At 45.0% G+C, this 25433-nt stretch overlaps 1 protein-coding gene across 2 annotated transcripts; it reads left to right on the top strand.

The window, feature by feature from the left end:
- Nucleotides 1-705: 705 nt before the first annotated feature.
- On the top strand, nucleotides 706-23600 carry PRR13 (proline rich 13). 2 transcript variants are annotated; one of them, XM_081084874.1, is made up of 6 exons: nucleotides 706-771; nucleotides 1371-1409; nucleotides 1948-2333; nucleotides 17399-17509; nucleotides 21199-21471; nucleotides 23081-23600. In XM_081084874.1, the coding sequence occupies exons 2-6, from the start codon at nucleotides 1391-1393 to the stop codon at nucleotides 23117-23119; spliced, it is 828 nt and encodes a 275-aa protein (XP_080941000.1). In that variant the 5' UTR covers nucleotides 706-771; nucleotides 1371-1390; the 3' UTR covers nucleotides 23120-23600. The 2 variants fall into 2 exon arrangements, with proteins under 2 accessions (XP_080941000.1, XP_080941001.1); XM_081084875.1 differs by lacking the exons at nucleotides 17399-17509; nucleotides 21199-21471; nucleotides 23081-23600 and adding an exon at nucleotides 5496-5844.
- Nucleotides 23601-25433: the final 1833 nt, after the last annotated feature.

Genomic DNA, 25433 nt, shown 5'->3' with positions numbered 1-25433 from the left:
AACCCTGTAATTCTATGATTCTATGATAAAATGGGAATATTTCACCAAATCTAGTGTTTACCTAGAGAGCTGGGAGTGGGTGTGTACACATAAAGTATTTGAGGATCTTTCCTGAGCCACTTTCCTGATTTCACCTGGAAGAGGGTCCTTCACTTAGCCTGGGTGGCTTCTAGTTTCTGCAATTTGACAGATGGCGGAGCTATGCAATGGAGATGGGGCATCCTAGGAGAGATGAGGACATCTCACTATTTCCGGCAACAACGTTTCTTTACTTCCCACGGCAACTAAGAGGGAGGTGGCAATATTGAGGCTGGCGCTGAGACTCAGCGCTTCCCCCTCGTCCCTAAGCGCTCTGCATATACCACAGGGTACCGCATTCACATTATAAGGTGTTGCACCCCCCGGACGAGAAGCTCAGGGGGCAGGTGCTGAATTTCTTCTTCGTATCTTAGGGGCTGTGCCCAGAAACCGGCTTCTCCCCCTCGGGACCAACCTCTCCCAGCCCCACACCTAGGAATGTCCGCCCCGCCCGCCTCGCCCTGAGAGTGCCCGGCTCCGCCCCTATTGCAACCGCAGCCGTCTAGCCTGGCGGGGACTAGAGTAATTGACGGGCACATTCTCCAATCACAACGCCGAACGACCACATAATTACCAATTAGGTGGTAGCAGAGGCGGGTGCCGGAGCGGAAGCGGCGGGGGCGTGACCAGGAAGTGAGAGAGGAAGTGAGAGCGGAGCCTGAGAAGGACCAGCCGAGCCCAGGTGTTGGGAAGGTGACGGCGCCTCTGGGTTCCCCGGTTTTCTCCCTTTCCCGCTCCTGGGTCAGGGGTCCCTTCGCAGCTGGGAGCCAGGGTCTCCATGTGCTCTCCTTAATGGGCAAGGGTGTGGGTCTACATATGTAAGCATTGGAGGATCTTTTCTGAGCCACCTTCCTGGTTTCGCTTACCCCTTCCAGGTTTGGCCTGGAGGAGGGTCCTTCTCTTAGCCTGGGTGGGGGTGCTGTCCCTGTCCCCGCGGGGGGGATGGTGGTGAAGTTGTTTAAAATACTTCTTGAATCTGTGGGTGGTTAAAGTCACGGACACAGAAAGGGAGCTGAGTGATGGGGATTGCGAAGTTCGCGGAGGTGGAGACCTCCCGCTGTGGACCGAGGTAGTGGACGGCGGAGCTGCCCTGGGAGCTGGCTTCCCGTGGTTGGGGGACTAGGAATAAAATGGGTGTTGAGGGCGAAGGAACAGTGGAAGAAACACGTGTTAGGTGGGGGTCATGGTGGTTGTCGGAGCCCACTGGAGAGCTGGAGGCTTTGGGGTGGGGCGCGGTCCCTAAATCCCCTCCCGCCTCCGGGCGGTCAGCTTTTTGCCTTCTTTCTCCTCAGGCTGTAGCGAACACCTGACCATGTGGAATCCCAGTGCCGGTAGGTGTTTGGGGTGCTCTCTTCCCCACCCCAACCCCTTTCCAAATGGGCCCCACAACAGGACGTCTCTGTGTTTTCCTTCCACCTCTCCCCTCATCTGCAAAGGCCAAGTCCCCCTAGACTATGGCTGACCCATGCCCTTGTCTTTCCTTCGGGTTCTCCACCCCCCTCTCTTCCCAGCGGGAGAGGGACGTGACCTTTTATCTCTTCTACTTGGATTTGTTTTCCTTACCTTCCGTTCTCCTTCCTCACTTTTCCATTTCCCTGTAAGTATTGAGTGGGAAACTGAATTCCTGCCTTTTTGTTATTTGTTGTCGGAGGCCCTGGGTAATCCAAATCTTTTATTTTTAATTTTTTTGCTTTATTGATTCAGGTATTACATATGTGTCCTTTTTCCCCCATTGCCCCCTATCCCCCCACTCATACCCTCACACCCCCTGTTGTCTGTGTCCATTGGTTAGGCATATATGCATGTATACAAATCCTTTGGTTGATCGGGTAATCCTAATCTTAATTTCTTCTTTGCTTCTTCCACCAGGGCAGCCAGGGCCAAATCCATATCCCCCTAATGTCGGGTACCCTGGAGGTTCCAATCCTGCCCATCCACCGCCTGTCAATCCTGCCTTTCCTCCGGGCCCGTTTCCTACTCCCCTTGGCCCCTTTCCCACTCCCCCAGGAGCTCCCCAGGGGAATCCAGCTTTCCCCCCAGTCGGACCCCCTTATCCTGTGCCACCACCAGCATATCCAGGATACCAACCATCAGGCCCCTATCCCCCTCCATATCCACCACCTGCCCCTGGCATGCCTCCTATTAATCCCTTGGCTCCTGGCATGGTAGCACCAGGAATGGTGACGGACAAGAAGATTCGGAAGAAAATGAAGAAAGCTCAAAAAAAGTCGCAGGCGCACCATAAGCATGGCAAGGTCAGTGCCCTCTGGAGCTTGGCTAGGAAGGGTTGCCCCCTCAGAGAGACTAGGCAAGTAAAGGGGTGACTGAGGGGGATTCACAGTCTGAGGACATGGGGCAGTGATTGTGTTGCTCTGGTGATGGTTCTTCCTTTTTATAAAGGACTAGAGGCCCAGTGCACGACTTCGTGCATGGGTGGGGTCTGGCCAGCCTGCCCCATGGGGTGGAGGGGCGGTAGGGGGTGGGGTAGGGCCTGCCAGGGAAGGGGCCGCGAGTGGTTGCCCCCCCCCCACTGGCCCCGCCCCCTGGTTGAACTCCCAGTCCAGGGGATATTTGCATATTAGCCTTTTATTAAATAGGATTCCCACTGGGAAGAATCTGATAATTTTGAAAAGAAATATTAAGCCAATTGGGCTTTCTACAGGTGAGGGGCTAGGCCAGTGATGGCGAACCTATGACATGCGTGTCAGAGGTGACATGCGAACTCATTTTTTTGGTTGATTTTTCTTTGTTAAATGGCATTTAAATATATAAAATAAATATCAAAAATATAAATCTTTGTTTCCTATGGTTGCAAATATCAAAAAAATTTCTATATGTGACCAGAGTTAAGTTAGGGTTTTTCAAAATGCTGACAGGCTGAGCTCAAAAGGTTCGCCATCGCTGGGCTAGGCTGAGCCTTAGAATGGATCTCAGAATCAAAAGCCTTTCTTGTCTGCTTTTCTCTCTCCCTGAATTTTTGAACCCCTCCCTCACTCCCCGATGCGATTTTAATTGTACATACCCACTGAGGTGGTCAAATGTCCGTTAACAGGGTGAGCTTTTTTTTTAAATCCTCACCGGAGGATATGCTTACTGATTTGAGAGGGGTGGTGGTGAGAGAGAGTATTGCCTTCCATACGTGCCCTGACCGACCGGGGAATCAAACCCACAACCTTTTCCGTATACGGGACAACACTCCAACCAATTGAGCACACCCACCAGGGCAGTAGGGTCAGTCTTTTGACAAAACAGTCTTATATTATAATTAATAAATAATAATCTGGCCCTAGTTCCTGGAGTTCCTTTCTCTCCTTCAGGGTGTTGTGTTAATTACATAGGCCTTTTTGCCCTGCCCACACAGTGGGGAAATTGAGGACTAGTGATTCTCAGCCTCAAAACCTAAGTTTTATGCTCAGCCCTAAGGCTAAGTAAGTATCCTCATTCTAGACCAGTGGTTCTCAACCTTGGCTGCACATTAGAATCACCTGGGAATCTTTTTAAAATCCTGATTTCTGGGCCTTATCCTCCGGAAATTCTGTTTCTTTGTTATGGGGTGGGGCCACAACATTAGTAACAAAGAAACAGAATTTCCGGAGGATGAGGCCCAGAAATAAGGATTTTAAAAAGATTCCCAGGTGATTCTAATGTGCAGCCAAGGTTGAGAACCACTGCTCTAGAGGAGTGTTAATTAGCAAGGGTAAAAATAGTTCTCTGGACAACTCTGCAAGGATTGAATCAACCTGGATCTTGAGGAGGCCTTAATTAACATTTTACTGCTTAGTATTTATTTCCTTATGGCTTTGGGCACTAATTCCTGGTTCTGGATTTTTTGTAGAAGTTTGAGGAGAAGAAAAGGTGAGATTGAATGGGGAATAAATTACCCTGGAGAGACTCCAAAATTGTGTTTTTTTAAAAAATAATCTTTTAGCCCTAGCCTGTTTGGCTCAGTGGATTGAGTGTTGGCCCTCGGACTGAAGGATCGTGGGTTTGATTCCAGTATAGGGCACATATCTCAGGTGCCGGCTTGATTCGCAGCCCTGTTTGGGGGAACCAATCGATGTGTCTCTCTCATATAGATGTTTCTCTTTCTCCCTGTCTCTCCTGCTCCCTTCACCAAAGATACCCTTGGGTGAGGACTAACAACAACAAAATCTTTTAGCCTGGCCAGTATTGCTCAGTGGTTGAGCATCGATCTATGAACCAGGAGGTCATGGTTTGATTCCCTGGCAGGGGGCCTAGGCCCATGCCTGGGTTGTGGGCTCAGTCCCCACTTTGGCCATGCAATCAATGATTCTCTTATTATTGATGCTTCTCTCTCTCTCTCTCTGAAATCAATATGTGTGTGTGTATATACTTTTTTGTTAATTCTCACCTGAGGATATTTTTCCATTGATTTTTAGAGAGAGTGGAAGGGAGGGGGAGAGACAGAGAGAAGCATTGATGTTAGAGAGAGATATCGATTGGTTGCCTCCCACACATGCCCCAACCAAGGCGGGGGATTGAGCCTGTAACTTTGGCATATTGGGATGATGCTCTAACCAACTGAGTTAGCCGGCCAGGGTTCAAAATGTTTTCAATGACAGTTGTTGATGGGAGTATGAGTGTAAAGTACCTCGACTAGGAGTCTCCCGACTTTCAATCCCACTTTCTTCACTTTCTCCCAATTAGGAAAAAGTAGAGATATAAATGCACACACAGCTGTTGTTTCTATTCACTTTTCTTAGATTCATAGTCTCTAGAACAGTGGTTCTCAACCTGTGTGTCGCCAACCTGCAGGTTGCGACCCCTTTGGGGGTCGAACGACCCTTTCACAGAGGTCGCCTAAGACCATCGGAAAACATATATAATTACATATTGTTTTTGTGATTAATCACTATGCTTTAATTATGTTCAATTTGTAACAATGAAAATACATCCTGCATATCAGATATTTACATTATGATTCATAACAGTAGCAAAATTACAGTTATGAAGTAGCAACAAAAATAATTTTATGGTTGGGGGGTCACCACAGCATGAGGAACTGTATTAAAGGGTCGCGACATTAGGAAGGTTGAGAACCACTGCTCTAGGAACTTTCCATGCAGCTAATCAATGAGCATTTATAAGGAAGCAGCTATTCCCTAGCTTGTGCCTATAATTTATTCCTTGCATTGGCTTTGGTAAAGAAGGTTGGAAAACTTGCTCTATATGAAGTATGTTAAATTCTGTACAATGAATTAGGATGGTTTAATCCATTCCTATATCCTCACTGCTTAAGGAAATCCTTGCTTTTGCGATTTAAGGGGCAATCTAGTTTAAAACTCCTGACCTTCTTATGTACCTGAGTGGCAGGGTAAGGACTCAAAGAATGTCCCATGGAGTGATCAAATGTCATTTGGATTGGATGCTATCTCCTTTCCCCTTTCCCCTTGCAGCACTCCTCCTCCTCCTCTTCCAGCAGTGACTCTGACTGAATACAGGGTCTGGACCCTACCTTCAAGTCTCTGCAGTTCTGCTCTCCCATCAAGCTTCAATGCCATCTTGCACTGGGGAAAATTAGCCACTGTGCCCCCCTACCCCTCCACCCCAATCCGAGACTCACTCTGCTGTTCAGCCCTAACTGCTTAGGGGAAATGGTAAAAGAATTGCCATGGGCTAGCAAAGGCCATCTTCACAGTGCTTGGATAGAACTTTTAACTGAAGAGGTTTAAGAACTATTTTTTGAAGACGGTGAAACCTTTGAGCTAAATGCTGAAAATAAGAATAAAGATCTAGAAAATGTGATTTTTAACTTTCTTTTGTAATATTTGTAGTTGGGGAGGTTTTGTGGAAACTCAATTGTGGGAGAAAACAAACTACTTTTTTTTTTTTTTTTTTTTACTTGTGGCATGCTCGGCCAATTTAATGGCAAATACATTTCCCTGCAGACCTTTAATTGATTGCACTAACTGCAAGGCTGCTGGGAAGTAGAGTCCATTTGTTGATGAGTTCTGACTGCCATTTTGGAATTTAATCTCTATTCTTTAGTTCAGTATGCTATTTTCAGGTCCTCCCCACATTCTCCAACTCTCAATCCAAATAAAGCTGTTTGTCCTGGTCTCTGCACACCTGTGCCATTACCTTGGTTGGGCCTAGTACATTCCACTACTTTTGCTGCCCTTCCACAGTCGCTTTAAAGTGTTATCAGTTTGCCCTGGCTGGTTTGGCTCAGTGGATAGAGTGTCAGCCTATGGACTGAAGGGTCCTCTGTTTGATTCCAGTTAAGGGCACATGCCAGGTTTCGGGCTCAATCCTCAGTGGGGGGTGTGCAGGAAGCTTCCAATCAGTGATTCTCTCTCATTGATGTTTCTATCTCTCCCTCTCCCTTCTTTTCGGAAATCAATAAAAATATATTTAAAAAAAATAAAGTGTATCAGTTTTATAGTAAGGAACCAGAGCATTAGTGAACAAGAGACCATACTATCTCTATGTTTCTTAAGTGGGAGGAACCTTCAAAATTGGTTCAGGCTTGGTGGAATGAATATTTATGTCTTCTTTTTAATGAATGGGTATAGGTCTTTGGCATAAGTTTTCGTATCTGCTACAGAGGTTCTCAGCCCTGGTTGCCCATTACCTATCAGAAAGTAATTTAGGACTTTGCCCCAAATCTATTGAATATGACTCTTTAAGGATGGGATTCTATAAGTCAGTATTTTAAAGAAACTGTTTGATTCTGATGCGCAGCTAGAATTGAGGGCCACTGGTTCACTCTGTGCCATGCACAGTACTACACATCAGGTTCTCAAAGATCTGTTGAGTAGAGGAAAAAGACATCTAAGATAATCTCTATATATAAAAGCCCAGCGACCAGAACGGTGAAATGAGGGGTGGCTATGATGTGCAGCAGTCAATCAGCCTGATCCAGGCCCCTGTTAGCCCCCAACACCCTGGTGGGGGCGGGGCCAGATGGCGAACGCCCTTGGCCCCTCCCCTGGCAAGCCCAGCCCCTGATAGGCCCCCTCACCCCATCTGGGGGTAGTCAGCCTTCCGCCTGCGGCCTGTACTCCTCATTCCTCATTCTACGCCTACCGGCCAGGCCGGCCAGACCCCCCCATGCACAAATTCATTCACTGGGCCTCTAGTTCATTAATAAAGACAGATGCTACAAAATGCCAGAAGGAAATAAACCTAGAAATAACTAGGAAGAGAAGGAGGGATCAAGGATGACTTCACGGATCAGAGGGATATGATGTGAGAGAGACTAGATAGGCCATTGCTGGCTTTGAAGATGGAATGAGGCCAACAGCAAAGGAATGCTGACAGCAAAGAAATGCAAAGATGGAAAAGGCAGGGAAACAGATTCTATTCTAGTCTCCAGAAGGAACTGACCCTTCTAACTTTGATTTTATTCCCATAACACTCATTTCAGACTTCTAACTTCCAGAATTGTAAGTGAATAAATTTGTGGTGGTGTAAGCCACAAAATGTGTGGTAATATGTTACAGTAGCAATAGAAAACTAATATACTTACCATAAAATAAAAAAAGTGATTGTGATAAAAAGAAGACTTCACAGGAAAAGTGACATTACAACTTTTCAAATCCCTCTTGCGCCTTGAGTGTGAAAAATATAAGTGGGAAAAATGAGATTTACCAGGTGAATGGCAGAGAGGAGCTGGGAAGGGAATGTGCTTAGATGCATATTCAGAAAGCTCCATAGTATATTTTGGAATCAGGTATCCCAGAATGATTTTCTGGAAAATTGTTTATTGAGGAAATATTGTATTCTGGGTGCTGAAGCTACAGAGGTGGATAAGAGTCCCTCCCCTTTATAACCTGCAAGACCTAATGGAGCAGACAGACGTGAGTATGTGAATAGGTTATAGCACAGTAAAAATGACCACAACGGAGACAGGGATCAAACAGTGGGGGAAGAAAGGAAGGAGTAACAGGGCCACTGGGAAAACGAGCTAGGTCTGGCCTGGGCCTCAGGATGATAGTTTTTCAGTTGGTAAGTAATATCAACTAACGCTGATTACTTATTACTAGTATATGCCACGCACTGAGTGCTTTACATTTATAATGTGTGATCTTCACAGTGACTCTGTAAGTTAAGTAATATTATTCCCATTTTGTAGATGAAGAAAATTTGTCAGGATTCAAAATCAGGCAGAGCGGCTCAAGTCTGTGCTCTTAACCCAATGGCAGAAGAAAAAGCTTTACAGAGGCCAGAGTTGTAAAAAGGTATAGGATGAAAGCTCAGAAGTTCCTGAGGCTGAGTTCCCATTCAAGAGCCCGGAATGGGGGAGGTAGGGCTAGAGAAGGGAGTGGACTTGAGTGATGTTTCTGAGGTGTGGTCCACAGGGTTTTGGGATTGAGTGAGGGGTTTGAAGAACAGGGAGGGATTGTTTTTAGTTGGCAGTATTACATCTATGACTTGTCCCTGGGGCAGGTTATCCTATATAATAAAAGCCTAATATGCAAATGGACTGAACGGCAGAATGACCATTGGACTGACTGGTCGCTATGACATGCACTGACCACTAGGGGACACATGCTCAATGCAGGAGCTGCCCCCAGCCTGCAGGCCCCAGGCCAGCCAAGGTGGGTGCCAGCTGCGGGGGAGGGGAGTCCCAATCACCCCACCAGTCACCCTACAGATCGGCCCTGATCGCCGGCCAGGCCTAGGGACCCTACCCATTCACGAATTTTGTGAATTGGGCCTCTAGTATGAAATAAATTCCTGAGGTCTTCCTATATTTTAGAGCTAAATTCTAATTTTATTAGGAAATACTAGGCCAAGACCTGCTTTTCAAGTGTCTTGGATTTGGGGACCATTCAAATGTTTCTTTCCATTCACTCTCTATTTTCATTTATTCATCAGTTCTTTTTTTTCTTTTTTCTTTTTTTTTTAAAATATATTTTATTGATTTTTTACAGAGAGGAAGAGAGAGAGATAGAGAGTCAGAAACATCGATGAGAGAGAAACATCGACCAGCCGCCTCCTGCACAGTGGGGGTGTGCCCGCAACCCAGGCACATGCCCCCAACCGGAATCGAACCCGGGACCCCCCAGTCCGCAGGCCGACGCTCTATCCACTGAGCCAGACCAGTTTTGGCTCATCAGTTCTTTTTTGAGGCAAAGGGAGATGTGGTCATAGGAGCATTATGAGGTGAAGAGAAATATGTTGACAAATCAGAAATAAGGACAGACAATGAGAAGGGCAAGAGGGGGAAATACAAAGAAATGAGTGAGAAAATCTGATTTTTTCCACTTCCTTTCTTTTTAATACGCACTTGAGGATATATTTTTATTGATTTCAGAGAGAGAGAAATATTGATGTGAGAGAGAAATATTGTACCTCCCATATATGCCCCCACCAGGGATTGAACATGCAACCTAGGTATGTACTCTGACTGGGAATCGAACCTGTAACCTTTTGGTGTATGAAACAATGCTCCAGCCAACTGAGCTACCCAGCCAGGGCTGATTTTCTTTACTTCTAATTGTGGAGAACACATCTCCCCTTCCTGGCCCTTCTAGGCCATATACAGAGCACCTTGCTGCTGTTGTTTTGTTACTATTGTTTCTCAAAAATTTATTAACTTCTTAAGAGCTGAAATAATACATGTACTTGGGAGAAAATTGTAACCTTTTTAATAGGATGTTTAATAAAAAGTAAAGTTCTTCTCATCTCAGATTCTCAGCTTCCTCAGTAAAGGTAACCAGGACTACCAGATTCTTTTGTAAACTTCCAGAGCTATTCTGAATAGTTAAATCCCCACCCCAACCCCACCATTTTTATTTTGTTTCTATTGCCCCTCTCCCAGTTTATATCACACTAGAGGCCCGGTGCACGAATTCATGCATGGGTGGGGTTCCTAGGCCTGACTGGTGATCAGGGCCATCAGGGCCTTCTTGCCCAGATTGGGGCCGGCCAGCTGGGGCAGGGACCATGGGAGGTTGGCTGTGGGAGCGCACTGACCACCAGAGGGAGCCTCTTGCATTGAGCGTCTGCCCCCTGGTGGTCAGTGCGCATCATAGCGACTGGTTGTTCTGTTGTTCTGTCATTTGGTCACTTAGGCTTTTATATATATAAACTAGTAGCCCAGTGCACGAAATTTATGCACATTGAAAGGGAATTAATTAGAGGAATGTAATTGGGACTCACTAATATCAATAGTATGTGAGCGTGAGGCAGTCTGTGTTTCTAAATTCAATGACATGAATTTTAGCTATTACTTTGCCAAATAAATGGAATTTACAGATATCATTTAAAAGAGCATTCAGCTTAATACTAAAAACTCTGGGTACCAAGTCAGGTCTGTTTACAACTTTTTGCCAGCTTTTTAAATTGTTTGTAATATCTGCCCATTTGGGGTTGCATGTCACGGTTACGAATAAATTGGGTTTGCCATACTTCGTTACAATTGCCATAGCATGCTGATATTGCTGCTGCATATTTCTGGGACTACCCTCAGAAGATGATGAAGTATTATCATTTTACCAATCGGCACATTGTCATTTTCAGATCTAGATTTGAGATAATCCATCAAACCACTATATTTTTCAACTCTCAACTTAAATTGGTTTGCTTTGATGAAATTTATCCGATTGGCCTCCATTTTTGAATATGAATCCACGATAAACTGTTAATTTTCCTGCAGTTAAAATAGGATTGAACGTATCCCGCACAGAGAGATGAAATCCATAATACTGCATTTGTGTGACTCGTGTCCTTACATTTTGTCTAGTATTATTGTCGATTACACTGTTGTCTCTGAGTCTTAATGCAATATCTGTTCCCCAGCTTTTTTCACCATGTGGGAAAAGAATAGGATATGTCATTACATCTAATGTAGGAAACAGGATATTGATTTGTTTCATTTTAGTGGCATTTGGATTATTGGGATCTGGTTTACAATGAATGAGCAAGTCCCTTTCAAAAGGAGGTTCTCCATCTTCATTTCTGAATATGACAGCAACCTCGGTTACACGGGGAGAATTATATTTACCCGGATCACTGTTATGATCATATTTAATTGTCATTGTTACTTCTGTGGGAGCAATACCTTTTGCTGCTACTTCAGATTGGGCTTCCTTTTCTACCTCATGTAGCATCTTGTATGCTTTTGTTAATTCACTTACTTCATGCATGAGGTTGTTGATGTTGATCATGAGTCTTTCTGAGCAGCCCTGGTTTTCTGGCATTGCTAATCCTTTACTTGTAGCTTCGGCTGTATCCAAAATAGAGAGTTGAGCAAACTTCTGAGAAACACCATCCGAAGGATGTAAAGTTCCAGTACGGTAATAAACTTGTCCGTGTATTCTAAAACAGTATGACCCATATCCTGATGGCGATGCAATATTTGCACCCATGGAAGCAAAAGCAAAAGAACTATTTAGGGAACAAATATTTTCCATGAAATTTTTCCTGTCAGAATCTTCATTTGTCATTAATCTTTTTAAATACGCCAGGTAATATGGAAAATGTATATCATTTGGACAGACTTTCCCTTTGCTACAGCATCGAGTAAATTTCCCATTGGATGGTTTTTCATCAGAGAAATTTAGTGATAGGTAAAATTCACATCGAACAGTCATCCCACCACAACTATGTTTGAGGATTGCATCCTCATGTACTCCATTTTCGGTGAGAAGGCAGTTCTTACCGGTATTGGTAGTACTTGTTGATGACAGTTCTCTAGACATATTCTGTTATTGCCACCACCCTCTTTCAACTTGAAATGCACGTTGGTCTTTAGACATTTTCTGTCGATAACACCGGTGTTTTTCAGCATCAGAGCGACGTTTTTCTAGTAGCTGGTGTTCAGATACATCCTGTCGCAGGCGCCGCCTTCTTTCAAGATCAGACGCACACTGCTCTGCAGACACTTTCTGTCGATAACGGCAGCATCTTTCGGCTGCAGAGCGACGTTGTATCAACAGTTGTTCTTTAGACATAGTCCCACCTCTCTACTGTCACGATCTGAGATGCAGGTGAATGAGAGTCCTGGCTATCTGACCAATGGCTGATTCTGGCTGATTCTGTGGGGGTGGGACTTCCTCCTCCCTGCTGTCAGTTTCCACAGCTGTGATGAGGAAGCTGGGGTGACGGAGCTGCACCTTCTAAGCCGCCCTCTCTCTCGCTCTGTTCTATGTCCAGCGGTCTCCTGCTCTGCCAAGTCCTCCAAACCTCCTGCTCTCCGCTGGCAAGGTCCCGGGAGCCCATGGGCGTGGCTAGGCGCAGGCAGTCTTGCCTCCCCAACCCGGCAAAAGTCCCCCGCAGCCTGTAGGCATGGCTATGGCCTCGCCTCCTGGGGCTGGTGAAGGTCCTGGGAGCCCGCGGGTGTGGCTAGGCAGGGGCCACCTTGCCTCCCTGACTGGCAAAAGTCTCGGGAGCCCACAGGCGTGGCTAGGCTCAGGCACCTCACCTCCCCGACCGGCGAAAGTCTCGGGGAGCCCACAGGCATGGCTAGACGTGGGCGCCTCACCTCCCCAACTGGTGAAAGTCCCGGGAGCCTGTGGGCGTGGCTATGGCCTCGCCTCCTGGGGCTGGCGAAGGTCCTGGCAGCCCGCGGGTGTAGCTAGGTGCAGGCGGCCTCGCCTCCCCAACCGGCGAAAGTCTGGGGAGCCCACAGGCGTGGCTAGGCGTGGGCGCCTCGCCTCCCCAACTGGCAAAAGCCTTGGGAGCCCGCGGCCGCAGGCGCCATCACTTCCTGGGCCACCTGACACCTGCGTATGCAAGTTAACTGCCATCTTTGTTGGGTTAATTTGCATAGTCACTCTGATGGGCTGGTGGGCATGGCTTGAGCGTAGCAGAGGGATGGCTAATTTGCATGTTTCCCTTATTATGTAGGATGGGAGCATAGTACAGGTCCTTTTTTGAACCTAACATTTTCTCATTTAATTACATATCTAGGAGTTTATTCCATTTCGGTGTCTATGTATGTGTGTGTATATTTTATGTAGATAACATTGATTGTTTTAACAGCATTTAATTTATTCAACCACTCTTTTATTGCTGGAATGTTTTATTGTTTCTAGTGTTACTATACACTTAATCTGCTGCAGTGAACATTTTGGTACATGTATCTTTGCCAGAGATTCAGAATTGGATGCCCATGGCTATATCTGACTATGAGACTCCTTTTTTTTTGAGGGACCACTCTGCATTAAATATCAGCCATTTTCAACAAAGGCTCAGATTTCAAGCTGGAAACTAGCTTGTGGGCCCACATTTCTTTTTTTTTTTCTTTTTAATTTCTTTTTTTATTTCTTAAAGTATTACCAAGAGTATTACACATGTCTCCTCCGCCCCCCCCCCCCAACATTCCCCCGGCTTCCCCCACCCCCCAGTGTCTTGTGTCCATTAGTTATTCTCATATGCATGCATATAAGTCCTTCAGTTGATCTCCTACCCCCACCAACACTCCCCAGGGTTCCCACTGTAGTTTGACGGTCTGCTCAATGCTGCTCTGCCTCTGTATCCATTTTTGTTCATCAGTCTATAATGGTCCTTATTATCCATAAATGAGTGAGCTCATGTGGTATTTTTCTCAACTTCCCAGGGGCCGTCTCAGTCTCACAGGGGCCGTCCCAGCCTCAAGGGGCCATCTCAGCCTCACAAGGGCCGCCTCAGCTTCACAGGGGCCGCCTCGACCTCTCAACCTCACTGGGGCTGTTTCAGCCTCACCGGGTCTGATTCAACCTCACCAGGGCTGTCTCAACCTCACCGGGGCCGTCCCAGCCTCACCAGGGCTGTCTCAACCTCACCGGGGCCGTTTCAACCTCACTGGGGCCGTTTCAACCCCACCGAGGCCGTCTCAGCCTCACCGGGGCTGTCTCAGCCTCACCGGCCCCATTTTCAACCTCACCAGGGCTGTTTCAGCCTCACTGGGGCTGTCTCAACCCCACCGGGGCCGTCCCACCCCCACCGGGGCCGTCCCAGCCTCACAGGGGCCGTCCCAGCCCCTCGGGGGCCGCCTCGGCCTCACATGGGCTGTCTCAGCAACATGAAGTTTGGCATTCTGTCCTTTATTGGGTGGCTTCTTGCTGGACAAAATCTCCAGGCGTTCCTGGTGGCTGAATATCTGGTATGCCTGCTTGGATTTCGTTTTCTACCAACTGCACAGACTGCCTGTCTGCCGTCTTCCCGTGTCCCATGTGAGACTGGATCTGGAGGACCTGCCTGTGCGTTTGCTGGTACAGCGGTTCCACGTCGCCGGCCCAGGCGGGTCCGACTCTGGCTTCCTCTGAACCTGATTCTGCTTCTTGAGTGTATTCCTTATGTATGCGAGGAGTTGAAATCTGCTTTCTGCTGGGCTGGGCTGGGCTGCAAAAGCGCTGGTGGTTCTCTTTGTGCCACTAGCACAGCTTGGGTGGGGATGTAAATTGAGTAGGGCAGGGTCCCCGGGAATCACCAGAGCAAGGGGCAATGGCATCTCCGCCACTCCTCGCCTCTCCGCAACTCCGCATCTCGCGTCCCCGAGTGCCAGCGAGCAGCTCCGCGAGACAGCCACTCTAGCTCTCCGGCCTGTTGCAAGGCCGTCCCGCCTCTCCCCGTAGGGGTCTGGAATCTCAGGAACCCTCCCCAAACAAGCTCAGTGGATTTTGAGAGTCTGCATCCCCTTCTGATTGAAAAAAAACACGCATCCAGTTGCAGCCAGCCTGGCGCGCAACTCCGCACCACTGTTCTTGGCAAATCACCAGGGCGGGGCCAAGGGCAATGGCGTCTCCGAGTCTCCTCACCTCTCCGAGACTCAGCGTCTCACGTACCCGAGTGCCAGCGAGCAGCTCCGCGAGACAGCCACTCTTGCTCCCCGGCCTGTTGCAAGGCTGTCCTGCCTCTCCCCATAGGGGTCTGGGACCTCAGGTCCTGCCCCAAACAAGCTCAGTGGATTTGAGAGTCTGCATCCCCTTCCGATTGAAAAAAAACGTGCATCAAGTTGCAGCCCACCTGGCGCGCGACTCCGTACCTCTGTTCTTGGAGCCTCCACACAACCTACTCAGTCTCAATGCTCTCCTTTCTTTCCTTCCAGTTGTAGAGCTTCCACTGGGCCAGCTTTCCCATGGTTCTGAATGATAACTGTTTGTTTTATAGTTGGTAGTCTCGATGATGTTGTGGGCGGCATCACACACAGGTCTGTACCTTATGCCGCCATCTTGGTTCTCCTCTCCTGATTATAATTTCTTAAGTCATCTTTCAAATATCCCAAATCCGTGAAAGGGACATCCCGGACGCTGCCCACGGAGTAGCAGTTGTCTCCAAGGTCGACAGCACCGGTGAGGACCTGATGCAGATGCATGTCCGGAGCCGGGCTGGCCAGGGAATGCACAAGAGGCTACACCAGCCCCGCACCGCCCCCTCTGGCTTATCGCCTCACTCCCGTTCGCCTCCCCGCTGCGTCGTCCCGGCCATGGGCCATGGGCCATGGGCCATGGTACCTCCTCAACTGCCGACGCTGCGCGGGTCGCAGCTCGGCGGCGGAAATGCCCCGATGCTCCCACGGCCCGCTGCACCAGTGCACAAATGCGGGAGGACGAGGGTGCGTGTGAGGCGGGGAGCGTTCGGGGGCCTGGCGAGCCGGGAGCGAGCTGGAAGGGACACTCCGTCCGAGGGAGCTGGGCCCACATTTCTAAAGACAAATATGGCCCTGAGTAGTGGTGATTCCTTATAGATAGGTCTTGTACTTTTCAGTCTTCTCATTGCCTTTTCAGCTTCTTGTTACCTTTTTTTTTAGGCCAGCTTCTCCCAATTACAATACTTGGCTGGCTCCTGAGAGCATTGGTTTGTGCCCTCTGTTTTGTACATCAGTTTAAGACTCTCTTGCCAAAACCGGTTTGGCTCAGTGGATAGAGCATCGGCCTGCGGACTGAAAGGTCTCAGGTTCGATTCCAGTCAAGGGCATGTACCTGGGTTGCGGGCACATCCCCAGTAGGAGATGTGCAGGAGGCAGCTGATCGATGTTTCTCTCTCATCGATGTTTCTAACTCTCTATCTCTCTCCCTTCCTCTCTGTAAGAAATCAATTAAAAAAAAAAAAAAGACTCTCAAGATGATAGTTCTCAAATGTTTTTATTGTATGCCCTTACTACCCTGTGTCCATGCCATTCTTCTCTTACTAGAAGCTATAGCAAGATTTCACACATTTGAGAATGGGAAAGGATAGGAAATCCTTGAGATCTAAAATACAAATTGACACTTCAGCTTTGGGATGAATCTTTATTTTGCTGCCTTTGGAATCATCTCCCTATATCAGGTTGCTTTGTGGCCCTAAGGCAGGTTCATTCTCTTGACTAACTTGGTTCCTCTTCTGAGAAGAATTTGGTGATTCATGAAATTATTAGCTATTATGACTAGGTGCATCCCATCTTTCTCTTTCAAAGCTGGTTACAATTGTCGGCCAGTCCCAATAGTAGCCATGTTACGGTTAGAGGATGGTATCATTTTATTGATTTTTTTAAAAAATATATTTCATTGATTTTTTACAGAGAGGAAGGGAGAGAGATAGAGAGTCAGAAACATTGATGGGAGAGAAACATCGATCAGCCGCCTCCTGCACATCTCCTACTGGGGATGTGCCCGCAACCCAGGCACATGCCCTTGACCGGAATCGAACCTGGGACCTTTCAGTCCGCAGGCCGACCCTCTGTCCACTGAGCCAAACCGGCTTCGGCCATTTTATCAATTTTTAATCTTATCTGTTTTGTCCTGTACATTAGAATTTGATGGCTAGCCACTCCCTGTCACACTGGCTCTCAGAACCCCTGGGTTATAAATGACCCAATTGTAAAGTCTTGAGATTAATCTGACCTTTAGCCCAGGCCTTACAGCAAGCCTGCTCCTTATTTTGTCTTTTTCTGGGTGTCTTAACATTGTTCTAATTTGTTTCCTCCCTTTCAATATTTGGTCTGCCTCTTGCCTTTGTGTGGGGAAGCATGAGACTTGGAAAGTTTGTAAGGAGGACATTCTGAGAAAAGGGAAGTATGTGGAAGGCCACCTACCCTGTTTATCGGAATTCTGACTTAAGGGAGACTTAGGGGAGTGTCGAAGGCGGCACCCCTAATTTTTCCTTGACCTTTCCAAACAAGTCTGTGCATGTGCAGACCCCCAGGCGTTTACTGGAATCCTTATGCCTAATCTTCGGGTGCCCTTGCCTAGAGGACACTGCAAACATGTGTCCTTCCAAGATTACTCACCCTACTGATTGTAACTAAAGATAAACTCTATATCAAACTGCAATAAAATCCTAACAAGGCAGGCAATCGAAGCTGCTTGGTTCCTTTAGCCAGGCTGTCCCTTAGCCCTCTTTTTCACAGCAACTGTTGTGTCGGAGTAATCATTCATCCGTCGTTCAGGGTCTGCTGACCAGCCCTGGTAATGTGGTACCCGGTGTGAAGATGAAGGAATGCAACGAGATGTGCGGAGCCCTTGAAAACAAAGAGGAAGGAAACGAAAGTAACTGCGCAGTAAGTAATTGGAGCCCACTTGGGATATCTAAGTTTGAGGGAAATGTTTTTCAGCTAAGGTTTCACAATAGGACAACGACTGTCCACCGAATAACAGATCTCTTTGTTACCTAAAAAGTTATTTTTTAAAAAAAAGTAGAAGTGAAAATTTCATCACATACAAAAAATTTAAAAAGTAATTAAAAGCAAATGGTGCCTCATTTATAGAAGAACAATTAAAGAGCCTGTTGCAAACTGTTATAATTTATAGTCCTTGTTTTCCTAATGCTGGAACATTAGACCTTGATCTCTGGGAACAAGTAGGTAGGAATTTAAAGAGAAATCAGGCCCAGGGAAAACGAGTGCCCTTGTCATCTTTAACTATGTGGGCTCTTGTTCGAGCTGCACTATGCCCACTTCATATTGAGGATCAAAAGCCTACAGAACGCCAGGAGGATTTATCACTGCCCCCTCCTCCTGAAGTAGAGCCTGTCAAGCCTGTAATACCTAAGGCCCCCAATCCTCTGCCTCTGGTGTGAGAAGGCTCATCAACTAGATCCTCAGTTAAGGGATCATGTGTCAGGCAAGCTATGTTAGAAGAAGAGCTTTGGCCTGCCCAGTTATACAAGATCAGCTAGGTAATCAGATACATGAACCACTCTTCTTCTTTTTTTTTTTTTTAATATATATTTTATTGATTTTTTACAGAGAGGAAGGGAGCGAGATAGAGAGCTAGAAACATCGATGAGAGAGAAACATCGATCAGCTGCCTCCTGCACACCTCCCACTAGAGATGTGCCCGCAACCAAGGTACATGTCCTTGACCGGAATCAAACCTGGGACCTTTCAGTCTGCAGGCCGATGCTCTATCCACTGACCCAAACCGGTTACGGCAAACCACTCTTCTTTAATACTTTTAAAGAAATAAGGAAAAGTATTAGAGAAAATGAGGCTAGCAGTCCATTTACAAAAGGACTCCTTAATGCCTTGTCAGAAAATTACCATAGACACCTTGGGACTGGCAGATTTGGCTAAAACAACTCTGGATGCCAGTCAGTATTTATTACACAGAACAGAATATGATGAGATCTGTGAACAACAGGCTGTTTATGGGTGTTCACTGGCGACCTCACCTGGGAGCCCTCTGGGCCTCATTCAGGCTGTGAGTCCCAGGTACTTTAAAATATCTTCTGAAAGATCTATGAAAAGAATTCTGACTTATTAAGTCTTGTCTGTGTGTTATGCATGCCTCTAAATATCATATAAGCATCTGTTAATTGTTGCTTTATGTGTCTTTGTTGTTTGGTTTAATTTGTTTAAAGATGGGGCATATTTCACTTTGCTAGGGGCCCCAGCTACTTGTGGCAGGCTGAACACATGGCAGGGATTGCAGGAACTTCCCAGCAGCTGCCAAGAATTCTTAATCTTGGGGATTCTTCTTGCTCTCCCTCTCAAGGCATCAGCCACTAGAAACTCTTAGTAGAAGTTCTTGTCTATCTGTAATGTAACTTGGTTACTGATTGATGTTCTTTGCTTGCTTTCTTATCATTGAGGGACTTAGTTTGAAGATTCTAAGGCTAATGTCCCAATCCACCCTTTTATGAGTACTCATCTATTTACTATAGGGGTTTTTTTTTTGTTTGTTCCTGTTTTTATTTTTTATTTTTATTTTTTTAAATATATTTTATTGATTTTTTACAGAGAGGAAGGGAGAGAGATAGAGAGTCAGAAACATCGATGAGAGAGAAACATCGATCAGCTGCCTCCTGCACATCTCCTACTGGGGATATGCCTGCAACCCAGGTACATGCCCTTGACCGGAATCGAACCTGGGACCCTTCAGTCCGCAGGCCAACGCTCTATCCACTGAGCCAAACCGGTTTTGGCTGTTCCTGTTTTTAAGATCTCTTCTTATAAGATTTCATGTTGTTAGTCTACTCAGAGAGAAAAAGTATGGGCAATAATCATTTAAACCCCCCAAGTCTTTTTCCTAAGATGATTAGACCTGTAGAAGTGCCCTCCAGCAGGCTGCAGAAATAGCAGTTTGGGGGCCACTCCGATTTTTGTAAAAAAAAAAAATTATTACTTTAACATTAAAGCCACTGAGTTATCCCTGTTACAAAATTTGCCAAGAAAATGCCTTGGCTAATAATAATTGGCTTTAAAATCTCAAAGTTGTTAAGGCAAAATAAATATAACTGAAATGAAGGGTATATGATAAAGCTTTTTCAGTGGTAATTATATATGCCTAAACATAGTTTTCCAAAGTGTTTGGTAACTTAAAACTTTGGAGTTTGCTGGATTAAATAGTAAAAATTATTAAATATCGAGGTATTTTGAAATATTAATCTGAATTTGCTTCGTATGGAGAATCTAGAGGATGGATTTGAATCTGTTAATAAGTTGTTTTTTATTTGAAATATCTATTAAAATGTGAATGTATTGCTAATCTGTGGAATGTTAATTACTTATATGTCACCTAAAAATGAAGTTTTTTAAGGGTTAAGAATTCTAACTAATTGGAAAGAAGGTATGTTTTTGATGTAATAGAAGGATGAGGCATGGAGATGCATTTTGAAGGAGAAAGAAAGTGGTTTCTAGAGCTGGTTATTTCTGAAAGTTGTAAGGTTTCTGAAGAAAGGTTTGTGGAAGTTGTAGAAAGGTTTGTGAAAGTAGACTGTTTATAAAGAGAAATGTTGAAAGGAAATTATATAAATAACACAGACCAGTAAGCCAGGACAAGTAGAATAAGGGAATTGAAATGGTTAAACAGCAATTTGAAGCTATCTAGTAAATCCTACCTTCCCTAAACCAAGGACACCTAAGAGTAAATGATTTGCATTTTGCCTCCCTAACCAGAGGGTAAATAGCTTATATCAATATACTCAGGGAGACAGCAGAAATCCACTTAGTGTCATTTGCTGACCTCACCCAAGGACAAATGAAATTAGAAAATAAACCTTATTTTGGAGAGTCCTTTTCTAGTCTGTTAAAAGGAAAAAGATCTGTCCTGTTTTTTTTACCCAGGAAGCAAAAGTTCTATAAATTATTGAAATTGTTATATGTTATATTAATCAGGTAAATTTTTTTTTAAAGGCCATCTATTAACCATGGGAATTGAAGTTTGCTAGCCTATGTTTGTGTCTAATACACTTTGAAATATGATTTTTTGGCAAAATAAATTTGACAATCCTTCCAGGGTTTGCATTTTTTTTTTTTTTTTCAGGGTTTGCATTTTAAGCCCTACCTGTCCCTCCAGTATTTGGCAATTCTTAATAAGTGGCAATACGTTTCTTTGCATGAATTCAATAAGACCTGTTTCCAATTGTAGCTATATTAATCAAGATAATGGGCCTGCTTATAGCAGCCAGGGCTTCACTGCTTTTTGCAGAACTTGGTTCATCCAGCATTCTATAGGAATTCCTTACAATCCACAAGGGCAGGCCGTCATTGAACGCGCCCATGCTACCCTGAAGGTTATGCTAGTAAAACAATAAAGAGGGAATATGGGACTCAAGGAACCTGCTATACTACTATCTAAAGCAGTCCTTACCTTTAATGTTTTTGAATCTGAATAATCATTTTTAACCCTCAATAGCCCCACCTTAGAAACCACAAGTCTTGTGGCGAGATGTGGACACTAATAACTGAATGGGACCCAATGAATTATTAACATGGGGAGGGATATGCATGTATTTCTACCCCCACAGGGCTGCTGTGGATTACAGCACGCTGGATCAAACCCTGCCGTGGCATTGCACGGGGCCAATACTCTTCCAGAAATGAAGAATTCTGGCTCAGGGACTCCACAGAACCGAACGTTGCGCATTCGCCGAACCCGGACGGTCCCCGAAATATCCTGGGGAATGATAAAGAAGCTGATGAAAGAGGCTGAGGACCTGTTGCAGCGTACTTCCTTTCCACTCACGCCAGATAACCTCTTTCTTGCTATGACTGCTTTGATTCATCTCAACTCTTGTGCGGTATGGTTTAGTATTCTTATTTGGCTTTGGACCAGCATCAGCCACCATGTATTGGGTCCATGTTATAGACCTACCTTTCTTTATATCCCTCACTGGGAGACACCCCTTTCCCTGTCTCCTTCCTAGGAGCGTGGACTTGTCACCTATAGGCAGTCTTGAAAATGGGACACATTGGACCCCAGTGCCCCCTAATACTACCTTCCACTCTAACCTCTTATCCCTTTGTGTTACTACTTCCTCTACACCCCAATATTGTTTAAAGGCTCATAATCAGATCTGGTTACATATTATCCCCAAGGAAGGACAAGCAAGGGCCCAGTTTATCTTCCTCTCAGCAGGAAGTCTAGCCAAGGGCAGGCATACCTGTGCTACAGCTCCACCACTGCCTCCATGTAAGCAAAATAAGAAGTGGGATCCCTCCTTGGAGGCCTTACATTGGGAAGTCTGCTGAGGGGAACAGCCTCATTATTATCAGCTAGGAGACCATTGTATTGTAGACTGGGGCCCACATGGTCACCTGCAAGCTAATCATACTAATATTTTAGTCCAACCGTACCTCCAATGGCACTTTGGTGGGGTCAGCTAGAATCCCCCCCTTGCATGGACAGAAGGAGGTTTGGTTCCCCTCGCCCTCAACTACAAGATTTTCTGGTTCAGGAAACCTTATGGAGATTAGGACATGTTTTCCATCCACTGAACTTATGGGACAGGGATTATCAACAGAAGTCCAATAATTATACTAGGACCTTTTCAAAATATCATTCAGATAGTAGTTTGGTATGTACCACACATCCTTATGTATCTCTCATGGGTCCCAGCTTACAAATTACTTAACAATAATTATTTTCTAATACAGGTAGGAAAAAGGGCCTACTATTCATCCAGTATTACCAATCAAAATGTCACCTCATTGAATATAAACACCATTATAATATTAAGGAGACAGGCTGAGGTCTTAATACCCATTAACCTTACTAGGGAGTGGCAAGGTTCATCATCCATTGAAATTTTAGGAAGCATTAAGTCATTTGAGGCTTAAAAGATTTTTGGGGATGCTCATAACAGCCATTATCTTGGCTATTGTTATTCTTACTACTGCCAGCGTAGCTGTGGTGGGCCTTTCTGAGTCTGTGTAGACTGCCACGTTTGTAGACAGTATGGCCAAGAATGTAACTAAAGAATTTACTATGCAGCAGCACATAGGTAGAAAAATTTTGGCTAGGTTACAGGCTGTAGAAGCAGCCATTGAATATTTGGGGAAAAGACAGGACACCTTAGCATACAGACAAATACTTAATTGCAGTTGGGAACATAAGCACATATGTGTCACCCTCTTAAAATGGAACAGCAGTCACCATCAGTAGGTTGACATTAAGAGCATTTGTGGGGAGTATTTCATGACAATCTTACTGAAGAAGTGAATGCTTTACAAAAACAAATAAAGACTCCCTACTTGCTATTAATGAGTACAAACAACAAACTACTGCTTGGAATGCAGTAAAGGGGCATTTAAACTGGATAGACCCTACCAAATGGTTTCCTGGAATCAATTGGCACCTGATCGGACTAACTATTGCCTTCATTGTAATTCTTTTTGTTTTTCTTATAGTCTGTAGAATCAGAACTCAACAGTGAACAAGCCTCGTAGAACCCAACATTCCCAGGCGTCAAGTTCACCACAGCCCTCCGTCTTCTATACCCAGCAAAACAAAAAAGGGGGAGATGTGGGGGAGCATGAGATTTGGGGGAGCATGAGATTTGGTTGGAAAGTTTGTAAGGAGGACATTCTGAGAAAAGGGAAGTGTGCGGAAAGCCGCCTGCTCTGTTTATTGGAACTCCAACTTAGGGGAGTGTTGAAAGCGGCACCCCTAATTATTCCTTGACCTTTCCAAACAAGTCTGTGCACGTGCAGATCCCCAGGTGTTTACTGGAATCCTTATGCCCAATCTTTGGGTGCCCTTGCCTAGAGGACAATGCAAACACATGTGTCTTCCCAAGATTACTCATCCTACCGATTGTATCTAAAAGATAAACTTTATATCAAACTGCAATAAAAGCCTAACGAGGCAGGCAATTGAGGCTGCCTGGTTCCTTTAGCCAGGCCGTCCCTTAGCCCTCTTTTTCACAGCAACTGTTGTGTCTGAGTAATCATTCAACCGTCGTCCAGGGTCTGCTGGCACCTTTGCCAAAAAAACTTTATTGCTGTTTTTCTTTTAGACTTCTTTAATTCTATTTCACTTTGATCCTAATGTCCACTCCCTCATTTGGGGGTGGGAGGTGGGAGTGGAGTGGGTGGGAGGAAAGGCACTGGCGTCCCCAAGCCTTATTTCCATTTCAGGAAACTATCCCTTTTTCAGATGACTCTACTGAATTGGGTTTGCCCAATAAAACTTGACTAATATTAAGGCCAGAACCAACACCCAAAGGAATTGAACAAGGTTCAATAATAACCTTGTATGTGATGTCTCTTTCATTTCTCCTTATATTGTCTTATTTCCTTTCAGGGCTCCTGTTTTTTTAAACAAAGTTTTTTGTTTTTTTAAAATATATTTTTATTGATTTCAGAGAGGAAGGGAGAGGGAGGAGAGAGATAGAAACATCAATGATGAGAGAGAATCATTGATCGGCTGCCTCCTACACGCCCCCCACTGGGGATCGAGCCTGAAACCTGGGCATGTGAATTGAACCCGGAACCCCTGATTCTGCAGGCCAATACTCTGTTCACTGAGCCAAACCAGCTAGGGCTAAAAAAAAGTTTTAATGTGGAAATTTACAAGGGTAGAGAAAGCAGTTTAATGGACTCCTATATATAATTTCCCTTCAGTAATTATCAATGTTTAGCCAATCTTGTTCCATTCCACATCGTATTTTTCCCAATTTTTATCAATGAAAATTATTTTTTAAAAGTTTAAAACAGCCCGGCCAGCATGTGTCAGTGGTTGAGCATCAACCTATGAACCAGGAGGTCACAGTTCGATTCTTGGTCAGGGTACATGCCTGGGTTGTGGGCCCAGTCCTCAGTTGGGGCATGCAGGAGGCAGCCAATCAATGATTCTCTCTCATGATTGATGTTTCTAGCTCTCTCCCTCTCCCTTCTTCTCTGAAATAAAGAAAATATAAAAAAGTTTAAACAGTACAATGATCACCCATAACCTACCACCTACACTCAACAATTGCTAACATTTTACCATATTTTCTTTATGGATATACTATGTGAAGCACTTGAAAATCTGTTGCATCCACCATGACTCTTCACCCTTAAATATTTCATCATGTACCTCTTAACTAGTATTTCTCCTACATAACCAAAATTCCATTATTGCACTTAAGAAAGTTAACAATACTTCCTTATATTAGCAAATATTCAGTTCATGTTTGAATTTCCTCAATTGTCTCCAAAATATCCTAGATAGGAATTTTTTAAAAACCAGAATCCAAACAAGACTACACATTACATTAGATTATTATTGCCTTTTAATTTTTTCATTCTTCTCCCCTCCTTTTGCTCCTCCGTTGTTCTATTGTAATGCCTTTTTGAAGAAACCAGGCTAGTTGTCTTAGAGAATGTCCAGCATTCTGGATTGGCTGGTTACCTCTTTATAGTGTGATATGTTTAACCTGTTTCTTTAGCCCATGTAAATATCCTATAAACTGTAAGTTAGGTGTAAAGGCTTGATGAGATTAAGATTAAACACTTGCCGAAACCGGTTTGGCTCAGTGGATAGAGCGTCGGCCTGCGGACTGAGGGGTCTCAGATTCAATTCCGGTCAAGGGCATGTGCCTTGCTTGCGAGCACATCTCCAGTAGGAGATGTGCAGGAGGCAACTGATGGATGTTTCTCTCTCATCGATGTTTCTGGCTCTCTATCTCCCTTCCTCTCTGTAAAAAATCAATAAAATATATTAAAACAATTAAATAAAAATAAAATAAAAAAAGATTAAACACTTTGAGAAAAATACTTA

Source organism: Myotis nattereri, assembly GCF_964212035.1.
Source record: "Myotis nattereri genome assembly, chromosome: 2".
Taxonomy (NCBI): Eukaryota; Metazoa; Chordata; class Mammalia; order Chiroptera; family Vespertilionidae; genus Myotis; species Myotis nattereri.
This window is presented reverse-complemented; position numbering and strand designations above follow the sequence as displayed.

Bases quoted from the DNA above. Each gene is read 5' to 3' on its own strand.
- PRR13 (XM_081084874.1), top strand. The intron at 2,334-17,398 runs GTCAGTGCCCTC...TCCGTCGTTCAG, and splicing joins CGCACCATAAGCATGGCAAG to GGTCTGCTGACCAGCCCTGG. The intron at 21,472-23,080 runs GTATGGTTTAGT...TTTTTCTTATAG, and splicing joins TTCATCTCAACTCTTGTGCG to TCTGTAGAATCAGAACTCAA.